Below are 12,439 nucleotides of genomic sequence, written 5' to 3' on the forward strand. Positions count from 1 at the left end.
CCTGGTATTTCTCCTGGTGGAATTCTGCACAACTGTGCAGCGCAGAATTTGCATTGGATCTTTTACTGCGGCAGCCGGCAATTAAAAAAAAATAAAATAAAATCCCTAACAGCTTGATAAAAGGGGGCCTTGGTGTAGGTTTTTCCGCTATAGGCCATTTTTAGAAAGCAGGGTTGTTGGGGGTTTTTTTGGACACCTGAAAACCAACATATGGACCTCCAAATCCCGATTATAATATAGCTGGGGATATGGATGTCTAAAACTGCAGTACATCTTAACGGCAAGCGGTTGTGGTCTGGGCATGTTTTAAGTGGGGTAAGCGAGACCAAAATATGGAAGTCCAACTCTGATCTCAGAGGGTGGAATGGATGACTGTCCCCCCCAAAAAATGGACGTCCATACTTAGATCTGGTACCAGGTTACAGAAAGTTGTTCTGATTGAGCAATTCTTCATTGGAGGCAGTAAGGAAAGTCAAAGTAGGTATTTTTCTGTCCCTGGAGGTCTCATAATTTAAAAAGAAAAGAAAATGGCCTTTTGTTTTCCTCCGTTCATAGTTTGGATGTTTGCAAAATGGACGTTCATGCTAGATGTAGTGGGCACTTGGACATCCATTTATCATGACTTTTAGAACAGGCTTTGTCAGCAGGTCTAAAATCCTCCCATCTACCTTCATTTCTACATAAACTCCTCATTCCCCAATGTTCATCTCGTACTTTAAGATCTACAAATCAAAATCTCCTTTTGATCCCCTCTATAAAACACTTTTACTACACACGGAAAGCAATGTTACTTACCGTAACAGTTGTTATCCAGGGACAGCAGGCAGCTATTCTCACTAGTGGGTGATGTCATCAGACAGAGCCCCGGTACGGACGTCTCACAAGCACGTGTTGCTTGTAGAAACTTAAAAGTTTCTAGATGCCCGCACCGCGCATGCGCCGGTGCCTTCCTGCCCGGAGATCCGGGCGTGTCTCCTCAGTTCAGGTAGCTAGCCTGAGAAGCCAACCCAGGGGAGGTGGGTGGGACGTGAGAATAGCTGCCTGCTGTCCCTGGATAACAACTGTTACGGTAAGTAACATTGCTTTATCCCAGGACAAGCAGGCAGGTATTCTCACTAGTGGGTGACCTCCAAGCTAACCTCAGTGGGATGGAGGGGGAGTTGGCGACTTAAGAGAATAAATTTTTCAATACTGTTTGGCCAAACTGTCCATCCCGTCTGGAGAGAGTATCCAGACAATAATGTGAGGTGAATGTGTGAACCGAGGACCAGGTGGCAGCCTTACAAATCTCCTCGATTGGTGTTGATCTGAGGAATGCTACTGAGGCTGCCATTGCTCTGACCTTATGGGCTGTGACTTTACAAGGAAGTGATAATCCTGCCTGGGCATAGCAGAAAGAGATACAAGCCGCCATCCAATTAGAGATGGTGCGCTTTGATACGGGTCTCCCCAACTTATTAGGATCGAAGGAGACAAAAAGTTGAGGAGTGGTTCTGTGTGGCTTGGTGCGATCCAGGTAGAAAGCCAAAGCACGTTTACAGTCTAGAGTGTGAAGGGCCGATTCTCCGTGGTGAGAATGGGGCTTAGGGAAGAATACTGGAAGTACAATGGATTGGTTGAGATGAAATTCGGAGACCACCTTAGGCAGGAATTTCGGGTGAGTGCGGAGGACCACCTTGTCATGATGGAATACTGTGAATGGTGGATCCGCCATCAGTGCCTGGAGTTCGCTGACTCTGCGAGCGGACGTAAGGGCTACAAGAAAAAGCACTTTCCAGGTGAGATACTTAAGAGGGGCCCTGTTGAGTGGTTCAAACGGGGGCTTCATGAGATGGGAAAGGACTACATTGAGGTCCCAAACTACTGGGGGTGGTTTGAGAGGAGGGTTAACATGGAAGAGTCCTTTCATAAATCTGGCGACCACCGGATGGGCCGAGAGGGGTTTCCCTTGTAGGGGCTGGTGGAACGCCGCAATAGCGCTCAGGTGGACTCGTATGGATGTAGACTTGAGCCCAGATTGAGATAGGTGTAGGAGATAGTCCAGCACGGAGGATAAGGAAGCTCGCTGAGGTTCCTTTGATTTAGAAACACACCATGAGGAGAATCTAGTCCATTTCTGGGAGTAGCATTGTCGAGTGGCGGGCTTCCTGGAAGCCTCCAAGACCTCCCTCACTTCTTGTGAGAATTGGTGAGGGGTTACGTTGAGAGGAACCAAGCTGTCAGGTGGAGAGACTGCAGGTTGGGATGAAGCAGTGATCCTTGATGTTGAGTAAGTAGTGAAGGAAACACTGGAAGTGGTACTGGTTCCCTGCTGCTGAGTTGAAGTAGGAGGGAGAACCAAGGTTGTCTGGGCCACCGAGGAGCTATTAGAATCATGGTGGCCTGTTCGAGTTTCAGCTTGACCAGAGTCTTCTGGATCAGCGGGAATGGTGGGAACGCATATAGAAATCGTTTCCCCCAGTTCAGTAGAAAAGCATCTGCCTCGAGGCGATGAGGAGTGTAGATCCTGGAGCAAAACTGAGGCAGTTTGGAGTTGTGGGGAGCCGCAAAGAGGTCTATCTGAGGCGTCCCCCACTGTGTGAAGATTTGGTGAAGGGGGCTGGAATGGAGAGTCCATTCGTGCGGTTGTAGCAGACGACTTAGTTTGTCTGCTAAGACGTTGTTCTCCCCCTGAATGTAGACAGCTCTGAGGAAGGCGTTGTGGCGCACCGCCCAGTCCCAGACTCGTAGAGCTTCCTGGCAAAGGAGGGCCGAGCCCGTGCCTCCTTGCTTGTTGATATAATACATGGCGGCCTGATTGTCTGTGCGAATGAGGATCACCATGTCGTGAAGTAGGTGTTGGAAAGCTTGGAGCGCATTGAAGATGGCTCTGAGCTCCAGTAGATTGATTTGATGTAGTCTTTCCGCACTGGTCCAGAATCCTTGGGTGCGGAGACCATCCAGGTGGGCCCCCCATGCATAGTTCGACGAATCGGTTGTGAGAACTTTCTGATGGGGGGGAGAGTGCAACAGCAAACCTCTGGATAGATTCGAAGAGGTCATCCACCAAAGTAGAGACTGCCGAAGAGCAGGTGTGACTAAGATGTGTTTGGTTAGTGGATCGGACGTCTGATTCCACTGTGATGCCAGGGTCCACTGGGGGATCCTGAGATGGAGTCTGGCAAAGGGTGTCACATGTACTGTGGAGGCCATATGGCCCAGGAGCACCATCAGTTGTCTCGCCGGTAGGGTTTGGCGAGTAGACACCATCTGGCAGAGGTGAAGAAGAGACTCCATGCGTTGCAGAGGCAGGAATGCTCGGAGTCGAGTGGTGTCCAAGACCGCTCCGATGAAGGGGAGGGACTGGGTGGGTTGTAGATGAGACTTGGAAAAGTTGATCTCGAAGCCCAAATTCTGGAGGAAGTAGGCTGTAGCCAAGACCGCCGAAGTGACCTCTGGGGCTGACGGGGCCTTGATGAGCCAGTCGTCGAGGTATGGGAACACCTGTAGACCCCTGTCCCGGAGTGCCGCGGCCACTACCACCAGGCACTTTGTGAAGACTCTGGGGGACGAAGAGAGGCCGAATGGTAGCACTCGATACTGTAGGTGCAGATTTCCCACCCGAAATCTGAGGAACTTTCGGGAGGCCGGATGAATGGGGATGTGAGTGTAGGCCTCCTTGAGATCCAGGGAGCATAACCAGTCGTTCTGCTCGAGGAGGGGGTATAGAGAAGCCAAAGTCAACATGCGAAACTTCTCTTTGACCAGAAACTTGTTGAGGGCCCGAAGGTCTAAAATGGGTCGCAGGTCGCCCGTTTTCTTCGGGACGAGGAAGTACCGGGAGTAAAACCCTCGGTTCAATTGGTCTGACGGGACCGGCTCGACAGCCCGAAGCTGAAGTAAGGTTTGGACTTCCTGAAGAAGAAGGGCGGTCTGTGTCGAGCTTGAAGGATACTCTCTTGGAGGATGGTCCGGGGGGACCCGATGGAAGTGAAGAGAGTATCCTTCTCTTATGATGGTAAGGACCCATAGGTCCGTGGTTATGGCCTCCCATCGATGGTAAAAAAGATGGAGGCGGCCCCCTATGGGAGAGGCTGAGGGGTGCAGAACGGTGTCGGTTATGCTCCCAGGAGGGGAGTCAAAAGGGCTGGGGAGCCTTAGGTGCAGCCGGTGGCTGAGGTTTTTGCTGAGACTTCTGGGGAGGTTGTCTCTTCGCAGGTTGTCTCGCAGCAGGCGTTTGTCTGGGCATGTAACGCCGCTGGTAAATCAGGGGTGGCCTGGAAGGTCGAGACTGTTGAGGTTTGGGTTTGGGCCGCAGGATGGATTGAAAAGATTTTTCGTGATCCGACAGCTTCTTGGTAACAGTTTCGATAGACTCATCGAACAGGTCAGCTCCCGCACATGGTACGTTGGCGAGTCTGTCCTGGAGGTTGGGATCCATATCGATTGTACGGAGCCATGCCAGGCGACGCATGGCTACCGCGCTTGCGGCAGCACGTGCCGAGAGTTCGAATGCATCGAAGGAGGATTGCATCAGCTGGAGGCGTAATTGGGAGAGGGAGGCTACCACTTCCTCGAACTCGAATCGAGCTTGGGTGTCCATGAACGGAGTGAACTTGCGGAGCACCGGCAAGAAGAACTCCAGATAGGAAGAGAAAAAGAAATTGTAGTTCAGCACCCGTGACGCCATCATGGAGTTTTGATAGAATTTTCTACCAAATTTGTCCATCGTTCTCCCCTCTCGGCCCGGCGGTACAGAGGCGTAGACCTGAGAGGGATGAGAGCGTTTAAGAGAGGACTCGACCAGTAGGGATTGGTGGGAGAGTTGAGGGCCCTCAAACCCTTTATGGTGCACGATGCGGTATCGAGCATCGAGTTTGCTGGGAATCGCCGGTATGGAGTACGGTGTTTCGAAACACTGCATGAAGGTCTGATCCAGCAATTTATGCAGAGGGAGCCGAAGCGACTCCGTTGGAGGGTTAGGTAAATGCATGGTGTCCAGATACTCTTTGGAGTATCGGGAGCCCGTGTCAAGGGTCACATCCAGATCATCCGCCATTTGTCGGAGGAATGATGAGAAAGACAATTGATCCGCCAGCGTCGGTCTGTGAGACGGGCTGGAGGAGGAAGAGGCCTCCGGATCCATGGACATCGGGGAGTGGCAAGGAGAATCGGGTACGGGTGTCTCCTCGTACTCCGGTCCCTCCGGAGGGGACACCTCTGATGAGGAGTATCCCATACGTTGCAGTTTTTTCTGCGGTGACACCTCCGAATGGCGTGAAGAGTGCCAAGATGAGTGTCTTGATCGGTGCCCGTCTCGGTGGCGGGACGGGGATCGGGATCGTCTGTGCATCGCATGGTCTCCCGAGGCCCCCAAGTGGTGGATAGGGCTGGAAGCGGTGGATCGCAACTGGGGTTGCGATGCGGATTCTTGCGATGCTACCCAAGTCTGGTAAGGAGTGCGGAAGAACTCTTCCTGACTATGCCCAGGGCTTTGAGTATCGATCGGAGGTCTGGTCCCATGTTGGCGCGGAGGCGTAATGGGCTCTAATGGCGGCATATCGGTAAGCGAGGCTTGCCGCATGGGCATCGCCGCCCTCCCCCGTTCGTCCTCGTCGGTTTTCGAGGTCGAACGGCGTGGAGGAGGGGGAGGGGGCGGACCGCCCCTTTGGACCGGTACCGGGAGGTCACCCTGTATGGCAGCGATGAGCCCGGGTCCGATGGTCTGCATGAGCTCAACGAATTGAGCTTCCAGCATGGACCGTAGCGAAGCCGATAAGGAGGGATCCGCACCGAAAGGGGGTCCTCCTGCACGGTCATCGCGCTCCTTCGAGGTCGAGTGCTTCTGCTTAGTAGCTTTCGGCACTTTGATGACCACTGGTGGTACTGTGGAAGGAAGAGGTACCTGAACCGAGGAGACCGGGGCAGGCACCGACGTCGAGCTCGTGGATGTTGTCGGGATGAACGATGCCGGTTTCACCACACTCGATGCAGGAGGGGTCGATACCGGTTTCGCCCGAACCGGGGAGGTATCAGATGAAGTGGAGGCTGAAGGATCCTTAGCTGCGTCCATCTTGAACATCGATTCCCACAATAGGCAACGCCGTTTGAATGAGCGTGCCGTAAGGGTAGAGCAAGGCCTGCACGATTTCGGAATGTGGTCAGGACCCAAACACTGCAAACAGCGCCGGTGAGGGTCCGTGAGTGAAATCGCGCGTTGGCACTTGCTGCACTTTTTAAACCCGGTGATTGGCCGGGACATAGGCCGGAAAATCTCCGCCGCGAGGTCGAAGCCTGTGGGCCTGAGCCACGTGGCCGGCCCGTTCGACCCGCCGGAGGAAATAATCTTCTTTTATTTTTTTTTTTTTTTAACTGAAAAAGAAATGTATTGTTAATTGTAATTAGAAGAAAGCGAAAACGCGGACAAGGAAGGCAAATTTAACTGAATTCAGCTAGCGCATGATGAAGTTGAACTTCTCAGCTCCGCGGAAAGAAAAGAACTGAGGAGACACGCCCGGATCTCCGGGCGGGAAGGCACCGGCGCATGCGCGGTGCGGGCATCTAGAAACTTTTAAGTTTCTACAAGCAACACGTGCTTGTGAGACGTCCGTACCGGGGCTCTGTCTGATGACATCACCCACTAGTGAGAATACCTGCCTGCTTGTCCTGGGATAAAATAAATTTTTCTGTCTCTGCTCCAACATTGTGGAACTCTTTACCACAACCTCTTCGCGACGAGCAACAACTGGATAAATTTAAGATAGGCCTAAAGACTTTTCTATTTCGCGATGCATTCACTTCAGTTTAGTCTCTACTTTTCCTGATATTTTCAATCATTTACCTTCAAAAATTATATTTAAAAAGACTTTTCCCCACCCAAATGTTTATTCCCATTCCCTCTTTCTCCCTTTTCTCTCTACAATGTAACTTTACCCTCCCTTAAACCTCTCTCCTCACTATCAAGTTTGTCTTGTTTATGTTTTAATATACACTATATGTACTTCTAAATATTTATTATATTAATTTTTTCTTTCTTACCTATATTTTTTTTTATTGTAATGTAAACCGGCCAGATATTTATTTGATGGTCGGTATATTAAAACCTAATAAACTTGAAACTTAAACTTGAACTTGAAACTTGAAACTTGTCTTTTTGTTTATTTTTAAATACATGAGAAATGGATGTCCATATGTAATGTATCAAGTTGGAGGTCCTGTCTAAAATCTGCCTCCATGAGTCTTTGGGCAAAAAGACATCCTTCACTATTAAACTAGGCATCTTGTTTTAAAATTACCTTCTGTTGATTTTTGTGGCACCGTGTGTAGAGAATGACAGGGGGGACAAAAGTTTCTCCGTCCCCGCAGGAACTCAATTTCCCTGTCCCGTCCCCGCGAGTTTTGTCGCTGCCCTTGCCCATTCCTTTAATCTCTGCCTTAACCGCACAAGCCTCAAAACAGTTATGATTTTAAAGCGTTTGTGGCTTGTGCAGAGGAGGACGGAGCTTGCAGGAAGGGGGGCAGGGTCAGAAAAAGAACTTGCCAGGATGAGAAAATGAGTTCCTGCTGGGACAGGGAAAAATTTGCCCCCCGTGTCATTCTCTAGCACATGGTTCAAACCTCTGCTGCTCCTTGTGACCTTGGCCAAGTCACTTAATCCCCCCAATGCCCCAGGTACATTAGATGGATTGTGAGACAGACAGGGAAAAATGCGCGAGTACCTGAATAAATTCATGTAAATCATTCTGAGCTCCCCTGGGAGAACGGTATAGAAAATTTATTTATTTATTTATTTCATTAATTAATTTAGACCAGATAAGAAATTTGGCACACTTTCTGTTTTTAAAAATCTTACAAAACTGATTTTTGTCTTTGTTTCAGGGTGCATGTGTGATTGGACTTGATGCATGGAACGTGCATGACTCCACTTAACACCTCTCTGGATTTGACAGTGACTGTGGGCAGACATGGCACAGACAGGGAATATTAATGGCATTGACTCAGGTGATTGTCTTTTTTTTAACTTTTTTGTTTTTACTGTCAAATAAAGGTCCCTCATTTCTTGGTGAGAAATTATGAAACACTAAAATTGGAGTATCTCTTAAATAATGAAAACTCCCCTCCCCCCACCCCCCCCCCCCAATATTTCAGTGCCAACTGCAACACTTAAACTTATAAACTTATATTTAGAGCCAGACCTTACTTGAATACCAGCCTTGATTACCCAAGTATATAGTAGCCACCAAAAAGCTGTTTGGGTCCTGCTCATACACTTCGCTTGTATCCAGCAATTTCATTGGTCAAATTTGTCTGGATGGTACTGAATATCAGCTCCACCTTTGCTTTGTCCTCAGATTGCTCTACTGTTATCCGGATAATGTTAGGACCACCAATAATTATTTTGGGTAGCATAATGGGTAATTCTCTGGTGAGCAGCACTTGTCTGGGTAGAAGCCTAGAAGCCATTGCTGCCCAGATATATATGGTTCATAGTCTAAAGCGCGCAAGGATAAAGGCGCACCGACAACTGAGCGCAGGACTTCATCGCGCTGAAGAAAAAACGTATTTTAAAGGGCTCTGACAGGGGTGTTGGTGGGGAACTTTGCTTAAAAGAGATCGCGCTGGCGCTGTGGGTGGTTTGGGGGGTTGTAACCCCCCTCATTATACTGGAAACTTAACTTTTTCCCTGTTTTTTAGGGAAAAAGTTAAGTTTTCAGTATAATGTGGGGGGTTACACCCCCCCCCAACAAGGCAGGGTGAGGCAGCGCGATCCCTATTAAGTAGAGTGAGGGGGTTTCCTCCCCCCCGTCAGAGCCCTTTAAAATAGGGGTTTTGTTCGGCGCGATTAAGCCCTGCGCTCAGTTGTCCGCGCTTGGTTGTCGGCGCACCTTTCTCCTCACGCACTTTTGACCCGTCGCCGATATATACCACTGACTGTCGAGAAAGCAATAGTAAGAACCACAAGATGCCTCCTCTTGGGATATAAAAGCGAAATATCTGCTCGGAATAACAAACTTCTCTTTATAATGGCAGGGGCAGTGGCGTAGCTAGCATATGTGACACCCGGGGCCCATCATTTTTTGCCACCCCCTCCCCCATCTGTACGAAAAACATGATTTTTAGTAACAATCCACACATCACACATGAGTACCTAGGAAAAGGCAGCATCTTACATATGCAGTGAGCAGTACAACAGCAATACACCCATTGTAAAACTAAACAAGCCAGCCTAGTACAGATCAATCCTACACCGTCAATCCTAACAGAAAACCATGTCTTTTGAACACACAGAACACAGAAAACACCTTTGCCTAGTATGGAATATGTAATCACAAACTAACCCCTCCCCCTTTTACAAAACTGTAGTGTGGATTTTAGCCAGAGTGGTAACAGCTCTGACGCTCATAGAGTTCTGGGCATCAGAGCTGCTACCACCACGGCTGGCGCTAAAAAATGCTCCACAGTTTTGTAGAAGGGGGGATAAAATAGAAATACATAGACAAAGGTTAAATTGAACCAGCAAGAAGCTGGACTCTGCATACAATGCTTTCCTCATCTTCTTGTTACTCTCTTCCTTCCATCCACTGTCTGCCATCTCTCTGCCCCTATATGGCATCTTCTCTCCTTCAATGCCCCTTTCAGAAACTGTATGCCTCCCCCTTCCATCTCTCCTTTCACCCCCATTGGTCTGGCATCTCTCTCCTCTCCCACACCTCTCTTCTGCAATCCCTTTCTTCCCTCATTTTCCTTTTCAATTTATTTTCTGCATCCATCTAGATTACGTTCTTACTACCCTCTCATCAATTTCCTTTTTTACTGTCTACCTACAGCTCGCCACCTCTTTCCCTCACCCCCTACAGCAGGGGTGCCCACACTTTTTGGGCTTGTGAGCTACTTTTAAAATGACCAAGTCAAAATGATCTACCAACAATAAAATTTTAAAAAAACACAACGCACACTGTACGCATAGAAAATGTTAATCATCATTCCTATTCCAGGGTTTTTCAAAGAGGTCAAAGCAGATGACTCTAAGCACTATCACCTCAGTAACAACCATACAAAAATAGACAAATATACCCCCCTCCCTTTTTACTAAACCACGATAGCAGTTTTTAGCGCAGGGAGCTGCGCTGAATGCCCAGCGCTGCTCTCGACACTCATAGGCTCCCTGCGCTAAAAAACTCTATTGCGGTTTAGTAAAAGGGGACCTTAGTGTAAAATATAGACAGCAGATATAAATTCAGACACATTTTGATCACTAAATTTAAAATAAAATCATTTTTCCTACCTTGTCTGGTGATTTCATGAGTCTCTGGTTGCACTTTCTTCTTCTGGCTGTGCATCCAGTCTTTCTTCCCTTCTTTCAGCCTGTATGCTTCCTCTCCTCCACACCTCATTCCCTCCCCCAACTTTTCCTTCCTCTCTCCCTGCCCTTTCTTTCTCTCTGCCTCCCTTTCCTTTTTTTCTGTTTCTCTTCTTTCCTTCTGTCTCCCTGCCTGCCCTTTTTCTTTCTTTCTTTCTCCCTGCCCTCCCCCAAGACACTGCCACTGCCATCGGGGACCCAAACTGCCATCGGGGACCAGGACCCAAACCGCCACCAATAACAGGCCCGAAAGCCGACGCCAATAACACGCCCAAAAGCCGACGCCGCCCCAACCTCTCCCTGCATCGGCCGACCAGCATCGCGAGGAACTGTTGGGGGAAATGCTGCCGGGTCCTGCCTTCGCGGAAACAGAAAGTAGGCAGGACCCGGCAGCAAGAAGAGGAAATGCTTCAGTAACATGTCTCCCGCCTTAGCCCGTAGCGAACGCTTGCTTCAGGGCTCTCAACATGTGCGTGCAGGCTTCCCTTCTCCCCCCCTCCCCCTCCCCGGGCATAACTTCCGGTTTCGGAGGGAAGAGAAGAGAAGCCTGCACGCACACGTTAGAGCCCGGAGCATAAGTTCGCTAGGGGCTGAAATCGTAGATCAGGACGGCAACACGAGTGCGATCGACTCGAGTTGCCTTCCTGAGCTACTGGTCGATCGCGATCGACGCGTTGGGCACCCCTGCCCTACAGTATTTCCCTAACTCAATCCTTTTCCCCCATCATATGCCCTCCTTTTATTTATCCCCTCCTTCCATCATCTGCCCTCTTCTCTCTCCCCACTTCCATCATCTGCCCCTTCTCTCTCTTTCCCCCCCACTTCCATCATCTGCCCTCTTCTCTCCACTTCCATCATCTGCCCTCTTCTCTCTCCCCAGTTCTATCATCTGCCCCTTCTCCCCACTTCCATCATCTGCCCCTTCTCTCTCTTTCCCCCCACTTCCATCAGCATCTGCCCCCTTTCGCTCCATACAACCCAATTCCATGCAGTATCGTTCCCCCTTATGTCTCTTTCCCTGCAATTCCTTCAACGTTTGCCCCTTTATCTCCCTCCACCATGCATCCATACCACCCTGACCCCCTTTGTCACCCTTCAGCATGATTCCATATCACCCTGACCCCCTTTTGTCACCCTTTACCATGTTTCCATAGCACCATGACCCCCTTTTGTCACCCTTTAGCATGTTTCCATAGCACCCTGACCCCGCTTTGTCACCCTTTACCATGTTTCCATAGCACCCTGACCCCCCCCTTTGTCACCCTCCACACCCTTTCATGCCACCCTGACCTCCTTTCTTTCTCCGTCCCAAAGATCACACGATGACTGCTTCTGCTTCGAAGGAAGATGTAAGTGACGTCGGAGGGGGCTGGGCCGGCAGATGCAGTTAGTTGCGGCAAGATCCCGCGATGACTGCAGCTGCCGGTCTCCCCCTCCCCCCCCCCCAACGTCACTTACCTATTCCCAGTCATCGTGGGACCTTCTTCACTTCATTGCGGCTTCCGACTCTGCTCTAAGTAGGGCAGCCGCGCTGAAGTGCGGTTTGAAGCAGCGAGGGAGGTTCCGGATCCAGCCGGCTGTGCACCCCCTTGGAGCGTGTACCCGGGGTGGACCGCCCCCCTTGGTACGCCACTGGACAGGGGTTGCCATACAACTTATTTTGAGGAACTGGAAAAACTGGGATCGATTAAATTATACTTTTTGGTGGGAATCTATGTTACACTTTTAAAATGGAACATATGGTGGCCATACAACAGGGACATTATAGGAAATTTATGGATATTTGGGAGCCATTGACAAAATTCTGTAAGGAGTGATTGTTGATTTTCCCCTTTTGATAATACACGTCAAGGGTGGGTGGGAAGATTTTTTTTAATTTTGGATAAGTAGAAGGGGGGGATGATATATGTATTTGTCATAGAATATAATTCTGATTGAATTTAAGTGCTGCTAAAGTATAAATGATTGTATAATATGTTGCACTTATTTTTGGCTTTAAAACGAATAAAGATTTACAAAAAAAAAAAAAATTTATGCAGCTATACTTTGTTCTCTACACGGCCAGTGTTTCAACACTAAAAAGATATCTTCATCAGGAGT

General features: G+C 49.2%; 1 protein-coding gene across 9 annotated transcripts in view; it reads left to right on the forward strand.

The window, feature by feature from the left end:
• KANK1 (KN motif and ankyrin repeat domains 1) overlaps positions 1-12,439 on the forward strand; it is a 384,339-nt gene that overhangs the window by 240,679 nt on the left and 131,221 nt on the right. For all 9 annotated transcript variants that reach the window (XM_033925068.1, XM_033925087.1, XM_033925124.1 and 6 more), the window contains one exon: positions 7,858-7,980. In XM_033925068.1, coding sequence (XP_033780959.1) covers positions 7,944-7,980 — 37 coding nt within the window. In that variant the 5' untranslated portion in view covers positions 7,858-7,943. The remainder of the gene's footprint in view (positions 1-7,857; positions 7,981-12,439) is intronic.

Source organism: Geotrypetes seraphini, chromosome 1, assembly GCF_902459505.1.
Source record: "Geotrypetes seraphini chromosome 1, aGeoSer1.1, whole genome shotgun sequence".
NCBI lineage: Eukaryota > Metazoa > Chordata > Amphibia > Gymnophiona > Dermophiidae > Geotrypetes > Geotrypetes seraphini.